General features: G+C 39.3%; 1 protein-coding gene across 1 annotated transcript in view; it reads right to left on the bottom strand.

Annotated features, from left to right (window-relative positions):
* Window positions 1-23,090, bottom strand: part of LOC147571305 (EF-hand calcium-binding domain-containing protein 13-like) — a 151,803-nt gene that overhangs the window by 59,201 nt on the left and 69,512 nt on the right. Inside the window, 2 exon segments of the mRNA XM_086696436.1 lie at window positions 810-881; window positions 2,669-2,812. Of these exon segments, the coding sequence (XP_086552562.1) occupies window positions 810-881; window positions 2,669-2,812 (216 nt within the window).

Here is a 23,090-nt window from a genome sequence, read left to right as displayed (position 1 = left end):
CAGTAAAAATGTACATTTGATAAATAATGCCATTGATTATAAAGGTGTTCTAATTTTAGAGATATTCAAACGTGAAGAAAAAAAGACATTTGTTTCCCCAAGGCATTTAGAAATCCATTGTTGGCAGGGGTGTCTGCATTTGTGGAGGGTTCTTCGGTAGGTGTTCTCTGTAGACATGGGGGTTTAGGGAAAGATGCTGGTGTTGAAATGGTTTCCCTAATTCCAAGGAGCACGAGAGGAACTTTGGGGACAAAGACCAAGCACTTGTCTTTATGCAGCAGGGGCAAAACGATGTGGTTAGGCCACAGAAATGACATGGTAGTAAGAATGATACAGGGATTAATGGCCCAAGCATTTAAAGAAACTAGCTAGATGAAGCTAAGATTTCTATAAGTGAAATCAGTGGCCAGTCCATTTGGGTAAACCTGAAAACTCCAAAGGCCTGACTTGAGACAGCACAGAGGGTAGTAGTGGTCCCTCACCCAATTTCCACACCTGATTTAATTCATAGATCCAGAACCCCTTGAGTGAAGAAAAATTTATCTCCTCTTGAGGAAGGACTTTATATTAACAGCAAAGGTATTTACTGTGTATCTTCTTCAACGCTGTTTTATTTCTTTTCCCTCCTTTATAACTTTGCCCCATTTTCACTTGTTTTTTTTTTATATCACATAAGCTGCTTGAAATCCTTTTTGAAACTATAGACACTACAAATTAAACACTTGAAATCCATTTAGTGATTTTTTTTAAATGTGATTTCATTATCTTTATTTTACAGTCACTTCTTTAAACTGGAAGTATTCACTTACCTATGGACTCTTTGAAAGGTGGACTTCCTTTAATTCTTTCAAAGAAATCTTTTAAATTCACCTCATTATCATCTGGAAATATCAAAATCAAGCATATTGTCATTAAAACCCTGATACTCAATCGGTACACAAAATAAAGGCTCTGACTAACAATACCTAAAATCTCATTCTACCTCATTTCTCTCTCAAATGGCTGAAACTATTTCAATGTAATTTTTCATACTTTCAGGAACCACACCCATTGATCAGTTAATGATATTAATAGTTCACTTTTTTTGACTTCTTACTCAAAAGTAAGAACTTAAAATAACTTTGAGTTCCTTATGTATATATACTAAGTATCCTTTTATGATGCTTCACATTTATTAACTAAAATATGCACAAGAATTCTATAACATGCTTGATATGCCTATCCTTAAAAGATGAAAGCAAAGAGAAATTAAATAACTTGTCTAGGTCACAAGAGCCAGAAAGTGCTCGAGGCTGTATTTGAACTAAGGCAGTCTAAGGCCAGAGGTGACAATGTTAACTATTGGGACACACACACACACACACACACACACACACACACAGGAAATAAAATGCAGTAATGTAACCACAGCAGAAAATATAGGGCTATAACTACATTGAAAAGACTTTAACTTATAACAAAATGGCAAGCTGGGTAGCACAGGAACGATTACAAATTCCTAAAGATGCTGTATGAAATATTTTATTCTATAAATGCATTATCAAGTTGTATGAAAAGGAAATAATAAAACGTTAAGTTGGCACAGAGATCCAGAGGGGAAAACCAAGTGAATACTAAGCCTACAGCTATTTGGGGATACATATTAGATCCAAAAGCAGCAAGGTGCTTGATTTAAATGTTCATGCATATTCATAAAAGAAAACTTGGGTCCTGCTACACAGAGAGTTTGAATTTAGATACCAAATGAAACTGGGATGCTTAAAGAATTTCAATCCAGTGAAAGGGAGATTAAAATATTATATTCACTGGCCCATGTAAACACCAAGGTGACCTAAATCTTCCCAATTTTGAGAGGCAGTGGGTAAAAAAGATCACCTGTGAAAAATCTCCTGCATCTCATGTGGGCTTAGGGCCTAAATTTATACCACTCCCATGATATGAAAAACCCCAGGTCAAAACATAAAAATTGATTGAGGTCAATAATAATCTATGGCAAAAGCAATAACCAAACAATGCTGGGGAGGTACTCTTAAACCTAAGACATGCTCATGGGATTCCCATAGAAAAAACAAGCTGGTTAAGATAAACCCCAAATAAAAAGCCACCTAAAACTGGTAAAACTCACCAGCTTCTAGAAGTATTCCCACACGATTTGACACTTAAGAGTGGATGTAAATAGGAAAGGAGATCAAGTACACAATACATGAAGTCAAAGATGGAAAACAAAGATAAATATGTGACCACTTGGAAACAATGATCAAGACTAAATAATTATTCTTCTGAGATGTAATGAAACTTTGGGTATTTCCTTTGGTTAAAAAAGCAGAATGGGACAAGCAAAATAAAAGGTGAAAGTGGGTCTCCTCTGAAGAAAGACTGCAGATCAAAATGAAGCTGCTGATGTCATGTCTTTGTTTTATTACATAATGGTATTTTCCCACCCATGCTTACAAGAAATGAATGCTAATTATCTAAATTAGCATATGTAGAGTATGAACAGATAGATATGGTCAGTAAATAAATTAGCAGACTATTTTGGCTCTAATTTATATCAACCTAAGCCTCATCGCGACTGCCTTTAGCATTTTACCTCCATATAAAACACTCTAAAACTGGTTCCTATAAACAGGGAAAAATGAGCAGAATCTCAAGCCAAAAAAATGCTCACCACTGATGTCACAATATTTAAGGGCTTCACTGCCGTCCTCCGCAGCTAAATTAACATTCAAACTTTTCAGGGCATGCTCCAAGTTACGTATGCCAATCTTGCCATTATCAACACTTGTCAAGATACAAGCAGCTTCTTTAAATGCTACAAAGATAAATAAATATATATAAGATACTATTATTTTAAAAAATGCAAAATAGTTTGTCCAGAGTCCACTATAGGTGAACTCTCAATTTAAGTATATATATTTAACTAAAATCTCTGCAGAAAAAAAGCAAAGTATTTTCTACTTGTAACTGACAACCTATTTATTTCAAGCAGCATTTAAAAAAATTAAGGGCGCCTAGGTGGCTCAGTCGGTTAGCCATCCAACTTCAGCTCAGGTCATGATCGCATGGTTCCTGGGTTTAAGCCCCGCATTGGGCTCTGGGCTAAAAACTCAGAGCCTAGAGCCTGCTTCAGATTCTGTGTCTCTCTCTCTGCCCCTCTTCCACTTGTTCTCTCTCTCTCTCTCTCTTAAAACTAAACATTTAAGAAAAGAAAAATTAAACCAAAAAATTATATGCAGAATTTGATGGGTTATCTGAATCCATTCATCCATTAAATACTGAATAAGCTGTGACCCTTTCTTAAATAATAGTAACGTCCTGTACATGTAGATCTAAAGACTTCTATCAACTGATGAAATAAACCAAAAAAAAAAAAAAAAAAAGCTAAAATTTGAGATTAAAGCTCTTGATCTCCAGGGCCACTACCAGTCTATATTGTGCTTTTGTGTGAATTGAAAAAAGGCACCCCTCTCTATGTATCAATTACAAAGAGGCATACCTTCCTCTAGGTAGCTGCAATCTAGCATTGGTGGTCCCAGCCTGGAGAGCACAGTGGAATGTAGAATGCATTTCAGTCTCTACTTGTACCCTTTCAACCAGGCATCTCTGTGCAAGCACAACCCATGCAACCAAATGTAGTCCTGTTGATACCACACCAATTTAAAATATAAAACATGATCATTACTGGGAGTTTCAATTTTTTGTCAATACCATTTCTCACCCCATTTCTCTCTCAACCCCAAAATGAAGTTGTCGTGTATGTTTCCATAGTCCGAAAATCGTTGCATTATACTAACAGATCTAAACCTTCAGTTGGAAAGAATACCATAATACCATTTTAGACCTATATTCATTTTTACTAACATTTATTTTATAGCTACTAAAACCAACAATGAAAATTTCAGCCCTCTTAAAGAGTTTCCTTTAAATTCCTTGAAGACAGGGACTTTAGAATTTGTCTTGTCTATAAATAAAATTATAATACATTATATAGTTGGTACTATGAGAAAAATGTGTGCCAGATATGAGCACTGAGCACTCAGATATAAAGCACTGAGACAGTTCACCTAACCTATAACTCTGAAAAGTCTTATGGGTTGAGGAGTGATGTTTGAGCTGAGTTTGGGGGGAAAATGTGAATTTGTTTGACAGAAAATATACAGAAAGGAAACAGCACATGCAAATATATGGAACCAAAAGCACATGGAAGATATGGAACCAATTTAAATTATAATAAGTAATATGGCTACAGAATAAATACAAATGCAGAAGTGATGAGAGATGAGGCTAATGAGATAAGAAGACAGATTTATTGTCATTCTTTAATTCCATAAATATTCACAATTATATAAGTCAATAATATAAAAGATTTGAAACAATGCCTAGCACAGTAAATATCATATAATATTAGCTATTAAATTAGCTATTAATAAGGGGCTTCTGAAAGCCAAAATTGTGCTAGGATCTGGAGAAACAATGCTAGGACTTCTGGCAAAATGGAAACATGGTTCTTGGCCCAATGATGCTTCCAGGCACGTAAGAAAAAGAATCATTAACCAAATAATCAAAAATATGACTAGAAAACAACCAGATTTTAACATGGGCAGAAGACCTAAATAGACCTTTTTCTGAAGAAGACATACAGATGGCCAACAGACACACGAAAAGATATTCATCACCAATCTCAGGGAAATGCAAATCACAACAACAATGAGATATCACCTTACACATGTCAGAATGACTAAAATCAAAAACATAAGAAGTAACAAGTGCTGGCGAGGACGTGGAGAAAAAGCAGCCCTTGTGCAATGTTGGTGGAATGTAAATTGGTACGGCTGATGTGGAAACAGTATGGAGGTTCCTCAAAAAGTAAAAACAGAAATACTATTTGACCCAACAATTCCACTACTGGGTATTTACCCAAAGAGAACAAAAACACTAATTCAAAAAGGTATATGCACCCCTATATGTTTATTGCAGCATTATTTACAATAGCCATGATATGGAAGTATCTCAACTATCTATCAATAGGTGAATGAATAAAGAGGTGGTATATTATGGAATTTGACACAACCATGGAAAAGAATGAGATTGTTTTTTTGCCATTTGCAACAACATGGATGGACCTAGAGGGTATTATACTAAGTGAAATATGTCAGACTGAGAAAGACAAACACCATATGATTGCACTCATAGGTGGAATCTAAAAAACAAATAAAAAAAAAAGAAAAGCAAAATCAGACCTAAAAATACAGGAACAAACTGATGGTGGCCAGAGAGAAGGGGGGATAATGGGTAAAATGGGTAAAGGGGAGTAGGAGATACGGGTTTCCAGGAATGTAATGACTATGTCATGGGAATAAAAGGCACAGGAAAGGGAATATAGTCAGTGATACTGTAATATTGTTGTATGGTGACAAATGGCTATGTTTGTGGTGAGCATAGCAAAATGTATAATCACTACACCTGAAACGAATATAACATTGTGTGTCCACCGTACTCAAATAAAAAAATTTAATGAGAAATTATATTATTTTGGTCTTAATGAATTAAGATAATTCAAAGTTCTCTAATATTTTTGCTACTTTTTTTCCTAAGTAAGCTCTACACCCAACATGGGGCTTGAACTCATGACCCTGAGGTCAAGAGTTGCATGTTCTACCAACTGAACCAGTCAGATGCTCCTACTTTTGTCACTTTATAAGCTAAAATATATTGAGCATTTCTAGTGTCATTTAAAAAAATATTAATGGGTATTTATAGTATGAAGTAAATGCTATGAAAAAGACATAGTTTAATGAAAGCTTATAATAAAAGAAGCTGACCTCGACTACCAGATAATGACAGGCTCCCTAGAGGAAATTGACATTCATTCAATTTTTTTTTTTAATGTCTATTTTTGAGACAGAGAAGGAGACACAGAATCTGAAGCAGGCTCCATGCTCTGAGCTGTCAGCACGAAGCTCAGCACAGAGCTCAAACTCACAGACTACGACATCATGACCTGAGCCAAAGTGAGACACTTAACCAACTGAGTCACCCAGGCACCCCATCACTCATTTGAAAGATGAGTAAACATTAACTAGGCAAAGAGTGTCAGGGAAACCTATTCCAGGGAACAAAATACGCAAAAGCTTTGTAGTTGGATTTCGAAGGAAATGAAAGAAAATGCAGAAAGCAAGGGTAATGGTACAAAATTATACCAGAGAGCTAGGACATGCAGGATTTTGATCTTTAACAACAATGGAAAATGTTTAAAGAGTTGAAAATAGGGGGACATCACACAATCAGATTACTTTTTTGAAAAAAAACAATTACTCTGGCTGGAGTGGGACGAATGGACTAGGAATCCATTGGCACCTGGCAATGATCCTAAAAAATAACTCTTTCATAGGGAATGCTTTCTTGTATACATATATAAAGTCCTTACCATCTGCTGTTGGTAGTTTCAGATTTGAAGACAAAGCCTCTTTCCTAAAGTCTGCAAATTTAAATAGAGAGATTAGGCCATAAGGAACAGCATAATGATTTTACCCAGTTTGGAAGAAAACCAATGGATAAATTACATACTTCATTTCTCAATAACATTTAGCATTGACCATTCCCTTCTTCTCAAAATCCTCCACTAGCTTCCAGAATAACGTTCTCTACTCATCTTCCTCTTACTTCTTAGACTCCATGGATTCGTCAAGCTCCACCAAGCTTCTTAAATGTGGCTGAGATTCTAATGTTACAAATGCTTCCTTTATCCCTAAGAGAACAGCTTAATCCCCAGGCTCATATATTCAATAACATGTTTAATTATTAGTCTGAATTGTCCTTCTTTAGTCCTGCCTGTCTGTCTGTCTGTCTGTCTGTCTATCTATCTATCTATCTATCTATCTATCTATCTATGTAATTCTGGAGCTTTTCCTAAGGACAAGGTGCAGTGATACCCTTCATCCTATACATTTTCTACAAAAATGCAAATTGATACAGAGATCTATTTGAGGGACAAGTGATAGAAACAAAATATGTCCATTTGCATAGATGGACCACATTGCAGTTAGAGAGCAGTTTAGAATAACTCACAACTAGTACAGGTATTACCTTGAAGCAAAAGGGGGTTAGAATCAAGATACATTATATTTACATTAGTTTTTAAAATGTGATCTAAGCAGGATTAAAAAAAATATAACTAACCTATTAAAAAGTACTTTCAAAATAGTAGGTTTGGCAATTTTACAAGATAACTCTAAAACAGAATTTCTCAACCTGAGCAAAATTACATTTGGGGCCAGCTAATTATGTGGGGGAGTGCTGTCCTCTACATTATAGGGTGGTTAGCAGCATCCCTCACCTCTACTCACCAGATCCCAGCACTCCTCCCCCATCAGTTTTGACAATCTAAACTGTCTTTGCATATTGCCAGTTTTTCCCTGAGACACAGATCTGATCTCATTTTTTAGCTGAAGTTAAATTTAAAGGCAGGAGATGGCTTTCCAAGTATTGATAAAATCCATCTGGGTATATCCCAGATAAGAATATGGATGGATCAGGTAAATTCTTTGTAAATAGAGCAAATAGCCAGATCAACACTTACACAGAATGTTATATAGACCAACGGTTTAATTGTTCAACAATAACTTGTATTTTTCAAAGAGCCTTTCACCTAAAAGAAAAAGAAAGCTAGACAACTATTAGGACCTCTCTAAAATTCATAAAAGGAAAGGGATTAACTTTGAAATAAAATTACTCTAGAAAGAAACATTTTATTTATTTTTTTTTTAATTTTTTTTTTCAACGTTTATTTATTTTTGGGACAGAGAGAGACAGAGCATGAACGGGGGAGGGGCAGAGAGAGAGGGAGACACAGAATCGGAAACAGGCTCCAGGCTCTGAGCCATCAGCCCAGAGCCCGACGCGGGGCTCGAACTCCCGGACCGCGAGATCGTGACCTGGCTGAAGTCGGACGCTTAACCGACTGCGCCACCCAGGCGCCCCGAAAGAAACATTTTAAAGCCATATGACAATATATATAAATACTTTCAGACCAAGTTTACAATGCAGTCCAAGAGATCATCCAGGAATTTGATATTGTAATAACTAAACCTCCGTGAATATAGAATATAAGATAGATCTCTAAATCTGATCTGTAGTAAATTGCATTTCAATACATTTACAGTAGGATTTAGGAACTAAGTATTAAGATTTAATTAATTAAGTATTTGGTAAAATATTTTAAAACCTTGGATAAAATTTTAGAAGAAATTTTTATTACAAGTTACTGGTTATCTGCTCAATCAACTCACCGTCGAGCAAGGAATCATCCAGCATTTCTTGAAAACTATTATCAGTGAAATAAATTCTATTGGTGTTTCCAAGTACATCTGCATAGTTGTCCTTGCCAGACTGATCACTTTCCTCCATACATTCCAATGTACCGATGATGTCATTCAATGCTACAAACACAGAGAATATACATGCAACATGTAATTCAGTCCACGGATCTAAATTTTTGGAACATAACAGTAAAACTGATGGATTCTTCCAGTTTTGCACTGTCCAAAATGGCAGCCACTACCCACATGTGGCCATTTAAAAAGGTAGAGCAATCCATTCTCCACTATAGTTTTCTATAGTCCCTTATCTTTATTCTTAAGATTATTTTGTTAAAACTCCGGGTTCTGCGTGGGCTATTCCTTTATGAACAAAAAAGTATGCCAAAGTTTCTCTAGTCATTCTATTAACGAGCTCACCATTTCATAAAAAATACCCTCCATTCGTCACAACTGCTCCCAAACTCCAATCCTTCCCTTTCTACTTTCTTTCCCTACACCCCTTGCTCCTGTCAGCTCACTTTACCCAATTTAGAGAATCAGCAAAGCCTATTATGTTTAGCATGATAATATCAAACATCTGAACTAGGAAATCCATGACTGACCACCCCCCCCCCTTAAAACAAACAAACAAACAAAAACCTCTTCACATTTCTAAAGTACATGTCTAAAAAAATAATCTTTCAGAATTCATTAAGAGAAATATATAATAAATTCCTTTAAAATTAGCTAATTTATGTGAAAGTATAATTTAATATATTATGTTGTTCCATGAGTTAGTCATTAGTCATTGGTAAGAAGTTTCAAAAATAGGCCATGTGAGGAATGGTTGAAGGGAAATCTGAGTCCAGAGAAAAGACGATTCAACGTAAAAGAAAGAAAATATAAGAGCTCTCCTCCCATCCCTGGAGGGCTACTGACAGGGGGAAGAGTCCAAATGTTAAGTTTGGGAATGGAATTATAAGGCAGGATTTCCATCAAATATGTGAAACAATTGACTCGTTCTACAGCTGTCCAAAAATTACGGAATGGGCTGCTTCAAAAAGTCATAAGGATTTCCAAGACAAACAGTAGGATCAGTGTACATTACGATTAGCCTGTCCCTGAAACCCACTAATGTGGTTTTTAAAAAATTTTTTTTTTAATGTTTATTTCTGAGACAGAGAGAGACAGAGCATGAGTGGGGGAGGGGCAGAGAGAGAGGGAGACCCAGAATCTGAAGCAGGCTCCAGGCTCTGAGCTGTCAGCACAGAGCCGGACGCAGGGCTCGAACTCACAGACCGCGAGATCATGACCTGAGCCAAAGTTGGACGCTCAACCGACTGAGCCACCCAGGCACCCCTAATGTGGTTTTTAAATAAACATGTAGGGGCGCCTGGGTGGCGCAGTCGGTTGAGCGTCCGACTTCAGCCAGGTCACGATCTCGCGGTCCGTGAGTTCGAGCCCCGCGTCGGGCTCTGGGCTGATGGCTCAGAGCCTGGAGCCTGTTTCCGATTCTGTGTCTCCCTCTCTCTCTGCCCCTCCCCCGTTCATGCTCTGTCTCTCTCTGTCCCAAAAATAAATAAACGTTGAAAAAAAATTTTTTTAATAAAAAAAAAATAATAATGGTTGAATCATTATGCTGCACACCTGAAACTAATGTAATACTGTATGTTAATTATACTTGAGTTAAAAAAAACTACTAGAGGTAAACAAGATGAAAACAGAAAATTGGCAAATGGAGTTAACAAAGTGAGATTTAACTTTTGTAAAAAGCTAAGGTGGAATGTCAAGGTCAAAAACCTGAATGAGTGGGGTTTTTTAAGTTTATTTTATTTCTATTTTGAGAGAGACAGAGAGAATGAGAGCAGGGAAGGGACAGAGAGACAGTGAGAGAGAGAGAATCCCAAGCAGGCTCCATGCTGTCAGTCAGCACAGAGGCCAACATAGGGCTTGAACCCACAAAACTGTGAGACCATGACCCGAGCCAAAATCGAGAGTTGGATGCTCAACCAACGGAGCCACCAAAGCACCCCATGAATGAGTGTTTTTATTTTTTATTTTTGAATGTTTATTTTTGAGAGAGAGAGAGAGAGAGACAGAGCATGAGCTGGTGAGGGACAGAGAGAAAGAGGGAGACACAGACTCTGAAGCAGGTTCCAGGCTCTGAGCTGTCAGCACAGAGCCTGACACAGGGCTCAAACGGCTCAAACAGCACAGAGCCTGACACAGGGCTCATGAACAGCATGATCATGACCTGAGGCAAAGTCGAACGCTTAGCCGACTGAGCCACCCAGGTGCCCCCTATAAGGAGAGAACTGGCAATATAGAATGACGATAGCCAGATTCCCCTTCAATTTCCAATGCAAAACACACTCTATACTGAGTTAAAATATCAATAAAAATAATATTTGGTGATGAACTGAATCAGAGAAGTGGAAGTGGTGGAGCTAGGGCCATAAGGAAAAAAAAAGACCAAGAATGACTCCTAACTTTTCAGCCTAAACAACTGAATGCTAAGCTCAATAGAAACGGAAATCACCAGATGCCAGAAGTGAGGAAGAATTATCGTGTGTGTGCCTGAGCTGACGCCATGGCAGTCAGATGGTATAACGCATAAGTAGAGAACATAAGCTCTGAGTTGCTTTTTTTTTTTTTGTAATTAATTCATTTATTTTGAGTGAGAGAGAGAGAGAGAGAGCATGTGGAAGGGGCAGAGAGAGGGAATCCCAAGCAGGCTTCTCACCGTTGCATGGAGCCTGATGCAGGGCTTGAGCTCACAAACTGTGAAATCATGACCTGAGCCGAGATCAACAGTCAGATGCTTAACTGACTGAGCCACCGAGGCGCCCCATGAGTTGCCTTTTTTTTTTTGAGAGACAGAGTGTGTGCATATGGGAGAGGGGCAGAGAGAGAGAGAGAGAGACAGAATGCTTTTTTTTAAAAATATAACTTATTGTCAAGTTAGCTAACATACAGTGTGCTCTTGGCTTTAAGAGTAGATTCCCATGATTCATCGCTTACATACAACACCCAGTACTCATCCCAACAAGTACCCTCCTCAATGCCCATCACCCATTTTCCCCTCCCCCACAGTCTCCCCATCAATCCTCAGTCTGTTCTCTGTATTCAGAAGTCTCTTATGGTTTGCCTTCCTCCCTCTTTGTTTGAAACTATTTTTTCCTCTTCCCTTCCCTCATGGTCTTCGGTTAAGTTTCTCAAATTCTACATATGAGTGAAAACATGATATCTCTCTTGCTCTGACTTATTTCACTTAACATAATACCCTCCAGTTCCATCCATGTTGTTGCAAATGACAAGATTTCATTCTTTCTCATTGCCGGTAGTATTCTGGTATGTGTCTGTGTGTGTGTGTGTGTGTGTGTGTGTGTGTGTGTGTGTGTGTGTGTATCACATCTTTTTTATCCATTCATCAGTGGATGGACATTGGCTCTTTCCATAATGTGGCTATTGTTGATAGTGCTATTATAAACATTGGGGTACATGTGCCCCTATGAATCAGCACTCCTGTATCCTTTGGATAAATTCCTAGTAGTGCTATTGCTGGGTTGTAGGGTAATCCTATTTTTAATTTCTTGAGGAACCTCTACACTGTTTTCCAGAGAGGCTGCACCAGTTTGCACTCCCACCAAAAGTGCAAGAGGGCTCCCATTTCTCCACATCCTCACCAACATCTGTTGTTTCCTGAGTTGTTAATTTTAGCCACTCTGACCTGTGTGAGGTGGTATCTCAGTGTGGTTTTGATTTGTATTTCCCTAATGATGAGCGATGTTGAGCATCTTTTCATGTGTCTGCTGGCCATCTGGATGTCTTCTTTGGAAAAGCGTCTGCTCACGTCATCTGTCCGTTTCTTCACTGGTTTGTTTGTCGGGTGTTGAGCTTGGTAAGTTCTTTATAGACTTTGGATACTAGCCCTTTATCTGACATGTCATTTGTAAATATCTTCTTCCATTCGATCAGTTGCCTTTTAGTTTTGTTGATTGTTTCCTTTGCTGTGCAGAAACTTTTTATCTTGATGAGGTCCCAATAGTTCATTTTTGCTTTTATCTCCCTTGCCTTCAGAGACGTATCAAGTAAGAAGTTGCTGTGGCTGAGGTCAAAGAGGTTGTTGACTGTTTTCCCCTCTAGGGTTTTGATGGTTTCCTGTCTCACATTTAGGCCCTTCGTCCACTTTGAGTTTATTTTTGTGTATGGTGTGAGAGAGTGGTCCAGTTTCCTTCTTCTGCATGTTACTGTACAGTTCTTCCAGCACCATTTGCTAAAGAGACTTTCTTTTTTTCCTTGGATACTCTTCCCTGCTTCATCAAAGATTAGTTGGCCATACATTTGTGGGTCCAGTTCTGGGTTCTGTATTCTATTCCACTGGTCTATGTGCCTATTTTTGTGCCAATACCATACTGTCTTGATGATTACAGCTTTGTAGTAGAGGCTGAAGTCTGGGATTGTGATGCTTCCTACTTTGGTTTTCCTGTTCAACATTACTTTGGCTATTCGGGGTCTTGTGTGGTTCCCTACAAATTGAAAGATTGTTTGTTCTAGCTCTGAGAAGAATGCTGGTGCAATTTTGAGTGGGATTACACTGAATGTGTAGATTGCTTTGGGTACTATCCACATTTTAACAATATTTTTTCTTCCAATCCATGAGCCTGGAATGCCTTTCCATTCTTTGTGTCTTCTTCAATTTCTTTCATAAGTTTTCTACAGTTTTTAGCATACAGATCTTTTACCTCTTTGGTTAAACTTATTCCTAGGTATTTTATGGTTCTTGATACAAATGTAAATGGGATCGATTCTTTGATTTCTCTTACTATTGCTTCATTCTTGCTGTATAGAAATGCAACCAATTTCTGTACATAGGTTTTATATCCTGCAACTTTGCTGAATTCATGTATCAGTTCTAGAAGTTTTTTGGTGGAGTCTTTTGAGTTTTCCATGTAGAGTATCATGTCATCTGCAAAAAATGAAAGTTTGACTTCTTTGCCAATTTGGATGCCTTTTATTTCCTTTTGTTGTCTGATTGCTGAGGCTAGGACTTCCCACACTATATTAAACAACAGTGGTGAGAGTAGACATCCCTGTTGTATTCCTGATCTCAGGGGGTAAACTCTCAGTTTTTCCCCATTGAGGATGATATTAGCTTGGGCTTTTCATATGTAGATTTGATGATGTTAGGATATGTTCCTTCTATCCCAACTTTCTGGAGGGTTTTTACACAATGATGCTGTATTTTGTCAGATGCTTTTTCTGCACCTACTGACAGGATCATATTGTTCTCATCCTTTCTTCTATCGATGTGATATACCACATTGATTGATTTGCGAATACTGAACCAGTCCTGCAGCCCAGGAATGAATCCCACTTGATCATGGTTAATAATTCTTTTAATATACTGTTGAATTCAATTTGCTAGTATCTTGTTGAGAATTTTTGCATCCATGTTCATCGGGGATATTGGCCTGTAATTCTCCTTTTTAGTGGGGTCTCTGTCTGGTTTGGGAATCAAGGTAATGCTGGCTACATAGAATTAGTCCAGAAGCCTTCCTTCCATTTCTATTGTTTGGAACAGCTTGAGAAGAATAGGTACTAACTCTGCTTTAAATGTCTGGTAGAAGTCCCTTGGGTAGCCATCTGGCCCATTTGTTGGGACTCATTTGTTGGGATATTTTTGATAACTGATTCAATTTCTTCACTGGTTGTGGGTCTGTTCAAATTTTCTATTTCTTCCAGTTTGAGTTTTGGTAGTGTGTGGGTGTCTAGGAATTTGTCCAATTTCTTACAGATTGTCCAGTTTGTTGGCATATAATTTTTCACAGTATTCTCTAATAATTGTATTTCTGTGGTGTTGGTTGTGATCTCTCCTCTTTCATCGGTGATTTTATCTATTTGGGTTCTCTCTCTTTTCTTTTTGAGAAGTCTGGCTAGGGTTTTATCAATTTTGTGTATTGTTTCCAAAAGCCACCTCTTAGATTAATTGATCTGTTCTACTGTGTTTTTTGTTTTTTGGGGTTTTTTTTTTGGATTCCCTATTGTTTAGTTCTGCTCTAATCTTTGTTATTTCTCTTCTTCTGCTGGCTTTGGGGTTTCTTTGCTGCTCTGCTTCTAGTTCCTTTAGGTGTGAGGGTAGATTCTGTATTTGGGATTTTTCTTGTTTCTTGAGATAGGCCTGGATTGCAGTGTATTTTCCTCTTAGGACTGCCTTTGCTGCATCCCAAAGGGTTGGGAATGTTATATTTTCATTTTCATTTGCTTCCGTATATTTTTAAATTTCTTCTTTAACTGCCTAATTGACCCACTGATTCTTTAGTAGGATGTTCTTTAACCTCCATGCATTAGGAGGCTTTCCAAATTTTGTCTTGTGGTTGATTTCAAGTTTCATAGCATTGTGATCTGAAAATATGCATGGTATGATCTCAATCCTTTTATATTTATTTAGGGTTGCTTTGTGACCCAGTATGTGATCTATTTTGGAGAATGTTCCATGTGCACTCGAGAAGAATGTGTATTCTGCTGCTTTGGATAAAAAGTTCTGAATATATTTGTCAAGTCCATCTGGTCCAGTGTATCATTCAAGACCGTTGTTTCTTTATTAATTTTCTGCCTAGGTCATCTCTCCATTACTGTAAGTGGAGTATGAAAGTCCTCTACAGGGAAGATGGTGGCGTAGGAGGACGCTGGGCTCACCGCATCCTGCTGATCACTTAGATTCCACCTACACCTGCCTAAATAACCCAGAAAACTGCCAGAAGACTAGCAGAACGGATTCTCCAGAGCCAAGCGTAGACGAGAGAACCACAGAAGAGGGTAGGAAGGGTGGAGAGGCGGTGCATGCTACAGACTGGCGGGAGGGAGTCGGGGCAGAGGGGCAGCCTGTCGGCCAAGCAGAGGCCCCGAGTCTGGCTTGCAAAAGCAGAGGGGCCGGACGGAGTGTGTTCGGACGGCAAGCAGGACTTAACATCTGGAAGGTTATAAGTTAAGTTAACAGCTCTGCTCAGAGAGCGGGAAGGCTGGAGGACAATGGGAGCGAGAGTTGTTGAGCCCCGGACAACAAAGCTCAGCTTGGTGGGGAACAAAGGCGCTCGCCAGTGCCATCTCCCTTGCCCATCCCCCAGCCAAAATCCCAAAGGGAACCAGTTCCTGCCAGGGAACTTGCTTGCACTGCGCAAACATCCAACGTTGTGCTACTGCAGATCCATCCCACCGGAGGCGGATCTGACTCCCTCCCGGTGCCGCAGGGCCCCTCCCAAAGCTGATCACAGAAGGATAAGCGAGCGAAGCCTGCCCCTCCTGCCCCTGTGCACCTTGCCGATCCACCGCAGCTAATACGCCAGATCCCCAGCACCATAAGCCTGGCAGTGTGCAAGTAGCCCAGACGGGCCACGCCACCCCACAGTGAATCCTGCCCCTAGGAGAGGGGAAGAGAAGGTACACACCAGTCTGACTGTGGCCCCAGCAGTGGGCTGGGGGCAGACATCAGGTCTGACTGCGGCCCCACCCACCAACGCAAGTTATTCGAGACAGCACAGGGGAAGTGCCCTGCAGTCCCGCACCACTCCAGGGACTGTCCAAAATGACCAAACGGAAGAATTCCCCTCAAAAGAATCTCCAGGAAATAACAACAGCTAATGAACTGATCAAAAAGGATTTAAACAATATAACAGAAAGTGAATATACAATAATAGTCATAAAATTAATTGCTGGGCTTGAAAACAGTATAGAGGACAGCAGAGAATCTATTGCTACAGAGATCAAGGGACTAAGGAACAGCCAGGAGGAGCTAAAAAATGCTATAAATAAGCTGCAAAATAAAAGGGAAACAACCACGGCTCGGATTGAAGAGGCAGAGGAGAGAATAGGTGCACTAGAAGATAAAATTATGGAAAAAGAGAGAGCTGAGAAAAAGATAAAAAAAATCCAGGAGTATGAGGAGAAAACTAGAGAACTAAGTGATGCACTAAAGAGAAATAATCTACGCATAATTGGTATTCCAGAGGAGGAAGAGAGAGGGAAAGGTGCTGAAGGTGTACTTGAAGAAATCATAGCTGAGAACTTCCCTGATCTGGGGAAGGAAAAGGGCATTGAAATCCAAGAGGCACAGAGAAGTCCCTTCAGACGTAACTTGAATCGATCTTCTACATGACATATCATCGTGAAACTGGCAAAATACAAGGATAAAGAGAAAATTCTGAAAGCAGCGAGGGATGAACGTGCTCTAACATATAGAGGGAGACCTATAAGACTCGTGACCGATCTCTCTTCTGAAACTTGGCAGGCCAGAAAGGAATGGCAGGAGATCTTCAATGTGATGAACAGAAAAAATATGCAGCCGAGAATCCTTTATCCAGCAAGTCTGTCATTTAGAATAGAAGGAGAGATAAAGGTCTTCCCAAACAAACAAAAACTGAAGGAATTCGTCACCACTAAACCACCCCTACAAGAGATCCTAAGGGGGATCCTGTGAGACAAAGTACCAGAGACATCGCTACAAGCATGAAACCTACAGACATCACAATGACTCTAAACCCATATCTTTCTATAATAAGACTGAATGTAAATGGACTAAATGTGCCAAAAGACATAGGGTATCAGAATGGATAAAAAAGCAAGACCCATCTATTTGCTTTCTACAAGAGACTCATTTGAGACCTGAGGACACCTTCAGATTGAGAGTGAGGGGATGGAGAAGTATTTATCATGCCACTGGAAGTCAAAAGAAAGCTGGAATAGCCATACTTATATCAGACAAACTAGACTTTAAATTAAAGGCTGGGGGCGCCTGGGTGGCGCAGTCGGTTAAGCGTCCGACTTCAGCCAGGTCACGATCTCGCGGTCCGTGGGTTCGAGCCCCGCGTCAGGCTCTGGGCTGATGGCTCAGAGCCTGGAGCCTGTTTCCGATTCTGTGTCTCCCTCTCTCTCTGCCCCTCCCCCGTTCATGCTCTGTCTCTCTCTGTCCCAAAAATAAATAAAAAAAACGTTGAAAAAAAAAATTAAAAAAAAAAAACAAAAAAAAAAAAAAGAAAAAAAATAAATTAAAGGCTGTAACAAGAGGGGCGCCTGGGTGGCGCAGTCGGTTAAGCGTCCGACTTCAGCCAGGTCACGATCTCGCGGTCCGGGAGTTCGAGCCCCGCGTCGGGCTCTGGGCTGACGGCTCAGAGCCTGGAGCCTGTTTCCGATTCTGTGTCTCCCTCTCTCTCTGCTCCTCCCCCGTTCATGCTCTGTCTCTCTCTGTCCCAAAAATAAATAAACGTTGAAAAAAAAAAATTAAAAAAAAAATAAATAAAAAAATAAAGGCTGTAACAAGAGATGAAGAAGGGCATGATATAATAATTACAGGGTCTATCCATCAGGAAGAGCTAATAATTATAAATGTCTATGCGCCAAATACGGGAACCCCCAAATATATACAACAATTACTCACAAACATAAGCAACCTTATTGATAAGAATGTGGTAGTTGCAGGGGACTTTAACACCCCACTTACAGAAATGGACAGATCATCTAGACACACGGTCAATAAAGAAACAAGGGCCCTGAATGATACATTGGATCAGATGGACTTGACCGATATATTTAGAGCTCTGCATCCCAAAGCAACAGAATATACTTTCTTCTCGAGTGCACATGGAACATTCTCCAAGATAGATCACATACTGGGTCACAAAACAGCCCTTCATAAGTATACAAGAATTGAGATCATACCATGCATACTTTCAGACCACAATGCTATGAAGCTTGAAATCAACCACAGGAAAAAGTCTGGAAAACCTCCAAAAGCATGGAGGTTAAAGAACACCCTACTAAAGAATGCGTGGGTCAACCAGGCAATTAGAGAAGAAATTAAAAAATATATGGAAACAAGCGAAAATGAAAATACAACAATCCAAACGCTTTGGGATGCAGCGAAGGCAGTCCTGAGAGGAAAATACATTGGAATCCAGGCCTATCTCAAGAATTAAGAAAAATCCCAAATACAAAATCTAACAGCACACCTAAAGGAAATAGAAGCAGAACAGCAATGACAGCCTAAACCCAGAAGAAGAAGAGAAATAATAAAGATCAGAGCAGAAATAAACAATACAGAATCTAAAAAACTGTAGAGCAGATCAATGAACCAAGAGTTGGTTTTTTGAAAAAATAAACAAAATTGAGAAACTTCTAGCCAGGCTTCTCAAAAAGAAAAGGGAGAGGACCCAAACTGATAAAATCATGAATGAAAATGGAATTATTACAACCAATCCCTCAGAGATACAAGCAATTATCAGGGAATACTATGAAAAATTATATGCCAACAAACTGGACAACCTGGAAGAAATGGACAAATTCCTAAACACCCACACACTTCCAAAACTCAATCAGGAGGAAATAGAAAGCTTGAACAGACCCATAACCAGCGACGACATTGAATCAGTTATCAAAAATCTCCCAACAAATAAGAGTCCAGGACCAGATGGCTTCCCAGGGGAGTTCTACCAGACGTTTAAAGCAGAGATAATACCTATCCTTCTCAAGCTATTCCAAAAAATAGAAAGGGAAGGAAAACTTCCAGACTCATTCTATGAAGCCAGTATTACTTTGATTCCTAAACCAGACAGAGACCCAGTAATAAAAGAGAACTATAGGCCAATATCCCTGATGAATATGGATGCAAAAATTCTCAATAAGATACTAGCAAATTGAATTCAACAGCTTCTACAAAGAATTATTCTCCATGATCAAGTGGGATTCATTCCTGGCTGCAGGGCTGGTTCAACATTTGCAAATCAATCAATGTGATACATCACATTAATAAAAGAAAAGATAACAACCATATGATCCTGTCAATTGATGCAGAAAAGGCATTTGACAAAATTCAGCATCCTTTCCTAATAAAAACCCTCGAGAAAGTTGGGATAGAAGGAACATACTTAAACATCATCAAAGCTATTTATGACAAGCCCACAGCTAACATCATCCTCAATGGGGAAAAACTGAGAGCTTTTTCCCTGAGATCAGGAACACGACAGGGATGCCCACTCTCACCGCTGTTGTTTAACACAGTGTTGGAAGTTCTAGCATCAGCAATCAGACAACAAAAGGAAATCAAAGGCATCAAAATTGGCAAAGATGAAGTTAAGCTTTTACTTTTTGCAGAAGACATGTTATTATACATGGAAAATCCGATAGACTCCACCAAAAGTCTGCTAGAACTGATACATGAATTCAGCAAAGTTGCAGGATACAAAATCAATGTACAGAAATCAGTTGCATTCTTATATACTAATAATGAAGCAACAGAAAGACAAATAAAGAAACTGATCCCATTCACAATGGCACCAAGAAGCATAAAATACCTAGGGCTAAATCTAACTAAAGATGTAAAAGATCTGTAAGCTGAAAATTATAGAAAGCTTATGAAGGAAATTGAAGAAGATATAAAGAAATGGAAAAACATCCCGTGCTCATGGATTGGAAGAATAAATATTGTCAAAATGTCAATACTACCCAAAGCTATCTACACATTCAATGCAATCCCAATCAAAATTGCACCAGCATTCTTCTCAAAACTAGAACAAGCAATCCTAAAATTCATATGGAACCACAAAAGGCCCCGAATAGCCAAAGTAATTTTGAAGAAGAAGACCAAAGCAGGAGGCATCACAATCCCAGACTTTAACCTCTACTACAAAGCTATAATCATCAAGACAGCATGGTATTGGCACAAAAACAGACACATAGACCAATGGAATAGAATAGAAACCCCAGAACTAGACCCACAAACGTATGGCCAACTCATCTTTGACAAAGCAGGAAAGAACATCCAATGGAAAAAAGACAGTCTCTTTAACAAATGGTGCTGGGAGAACTGGACAGCAACATGCAGAAGAATGAAACTAGACCACTTTCTCACACCATTCACAAAAATAAACTCAAAATGGATAAAGGACCTGAATGGGAGACAGGAAACCATCAAAACCCTAGAGGAGAAAGCAGGAAAAGACCTCTCTGACCTCAGTCGTAGCAATCTCTTACTCGACACATCCCCAAAGGCAAGGGAATTAAAAGCAAAAATGAACTACTGGGACCTTATGAAGACAAAAAGCTTCTGCACAGCATAGGAAACAACCAACAAAACTAAAAGGCAACCAACGGAATGGGAAAATATATTTGCAAATGACATATCATTTGGACAAAGGGCTAGTATCCAAAATCTATAAAGAGGTCACCAAACTCCACACCCGAAAAACAAATAACCCAGTGAAGAAATGGGCAGAAAACATGAATAGACACTTCTCTAAAGAAGACATCCGGGTGGCCAACAGGCACATGCAAAGATGCTCAACGTCACTCCTCATCAGGGAAATACAAATCAAAACCACACTCAGATATCACCTCACGCCAGTCAGAGTGGCCAAAATGAACAAATCAGGAAACTATAGATGCTGGAGAGGATGTGGGGAAACGGGAACCCTCTTGCACTGCTGGTGGGAATGCAAACTGGTGCAGCCACTCTGGAAAACAGTGTGGATGTTCCTCAAAAAATTAAAAATAGACCTACCCTATGACCCAGCAATAGCACCTGCTAGGAATTTACCCAAGGGATACAGGAGTACTGATGCATAGGGGCACTTGTACCCCAATGTTTATAGCAGCACTCTCAACAATAGCCAAGTGATGGAAAGAGCCTAAATGTCCATCAACTGATGAATGGATAAAGAAATTGTGGTTTATATACACAATGGAATACTACGTGACAATGAGAAAAAATGAAATATGGCCTTTTGTAGCAACGTGGATGGAACTGGAGAGTGTGATGCTGAGTGAAATAAGCCATACAGAGAAAGACAGATACCATATGGTTTCACTCTTACGTGGATCCTAAGAAACTTAACAGAAACCCATGGGGGAGGGGAAGGAGAAAAAAAAAAAAAAAGAGGTTAGAGTGGGAGAGAGCCAAAGCCTAAGAGACTCTTAAAAACTGAGACCAAACTGAGGGTTGGTGGGGGGTGGGAGGGAGGGGAGGGTGGGTGATGGGTACTGAGGAGGGCACCTTTTGGGATGAGCACTGGGTGTTGTATGGAAACCAAGTTGACAATAAATTTCATATATTGAAAAAAAATAAAGTCATCTACAATTACCGTATTATTATCAGTGAGATTGCTTATGTTTGTGATTAATTTATAAATTTGGGTTCTACCAAGTTGGGGGCATAAACATTTACGATTGTTATCTCTTCTTGATGGATAGACCCCTTAATTATGACAATAATGCCCTTCTTTATCATTTGCTACCGTCTTTACTTTAAAATCTAGTTTGTCTGATAGAAGTATGGCTATTCCAGCTCTCTTTTGACTTCCAGTAGCATGATATATGGTTCTCCATCCCCTCACTTCCAATTTTCAGGTGTCCTCAGGTCTAAAATGAGTCTCTTGTAGACAGCATATAGATGGAACTTGGTTTTTTATCCGTTTTGATACCCTATGCCTTTTGAGTGAGGCATTTAGCCCATTTACATTCAGAGTTATGACTGAAAGATATGGATTTAGTGTCATTGTGTTATCTGTAGGTTTCATGATTGTGGCAATGTCTCTGGGCCTTTGTAGTCTTTGCAGCATTCCACTCACAGAGTGCCTGCAGGGTTGGTTTAGTGGTCATGAATTCCTTCAGTTTTTGTTTGTCTGGAAAAGCCTTGATCTCTCCTTTCGTTCTGAATGACAGCCTTGATGGATAAAGGATTCCTGGCTGCATATTTTTCCTATTCAGCACATTGAATATTTCCAGCTACTCCCTTGTGGCCTGCCAAGTTTCAGTGGACAGGTCTGCTACTACCCTTATGTGTCTGCCCTTGTAGGTTAAGGCCCATTTGTCCCTAGCTGCTTTCAGAATTCTCTCTTTATCTTTGTATTTTGCCAATTTCACTATGATATGCCTTGGGGCTGACCTGTTTCTGTTAATTCTGAAGGGATTTCTCTGTGCCTCCTGGACTTGGATGTCTGCTTCCTTCCCCAGATTAGGGAAGCTCTCAACTATAATTTGGTGAAATAAACCTTCTGCCCCTTTCTCTTTCTTCTCCTTCTGGAACTCCTATGATACAGATATTATTATATCTCATTGAATCACTTAGGTCTCTAATTCTCCCCTCATGGTCTAATATTTTCCTCTCTCTCTCTTTTTTAAGCTTCATCATTTTCCATAATGTTATCTTCTATTTCACTTATTCTTCCCTCTGCTCCTTCATCCTTGCTGTCTCTGCATCTAGTTTATTTTGCATCTCATTTACTGCATTTTTTAATTCATCATGACTATCTCTTGTGTCCTTGATCTCTGCAGCAATAGATTCTCTGCTGTCTTCTATAGTTTTTTTCAAGCCCAGCTCCTAGTCTTATGACGATTATTCCAAATTCTTGTTTAGATATATTGTTTATATCTGTTTTGAGCAATTTTTCTGGCTGTCATTTCTTCCTAGAATTTTTGAGAATTCTTCTGTCTAGTCATTTTGTCTAGTTTTCTGTCTTTTACGTGTTTTAATAGTTTGTTATGTGTCCTGCCCCTGTGAGTACTACTGTGTTAAAAAGGGGTCATATACTATCCAGGGCCTGACCCTTCAGGAGGTGTTTTTGGAGTGTGTCGCATGCTCTCTGTTGTTGTGACTCTGGTTGCTTTATACCCCTACTCGCACTGGTGGTGTGGACCTTCCACCAGGCGTGCTTCGATTTGTTCATTGAAGTAACCCTGGAAAAAACTAAAAAGGGGAGGGGGTGGAAGAAGCCTTATCCCATAGAAAGAGGGAAATGACAGGGG

Source organism: Puma concolor, unplaced genomic scaffold (genome assembly GCF_028749965.1).
Source record: "Puma concolor isolate L17-30 unplaced genomic scaffold, mPumCon1.1.hap2 unalloc_scaffold_30, whole genome shotgun sequence".
Lineage (NCBI taxonomy): Eukaryota > Metazoa > Chordata > Mammalia > Carnivora > Felidae > Puma > Puma concolor.
Note: the sequence above shows the minus strand (reverse complement) of the source record. Positions and strands in the feature narration are given on the sequence as shown.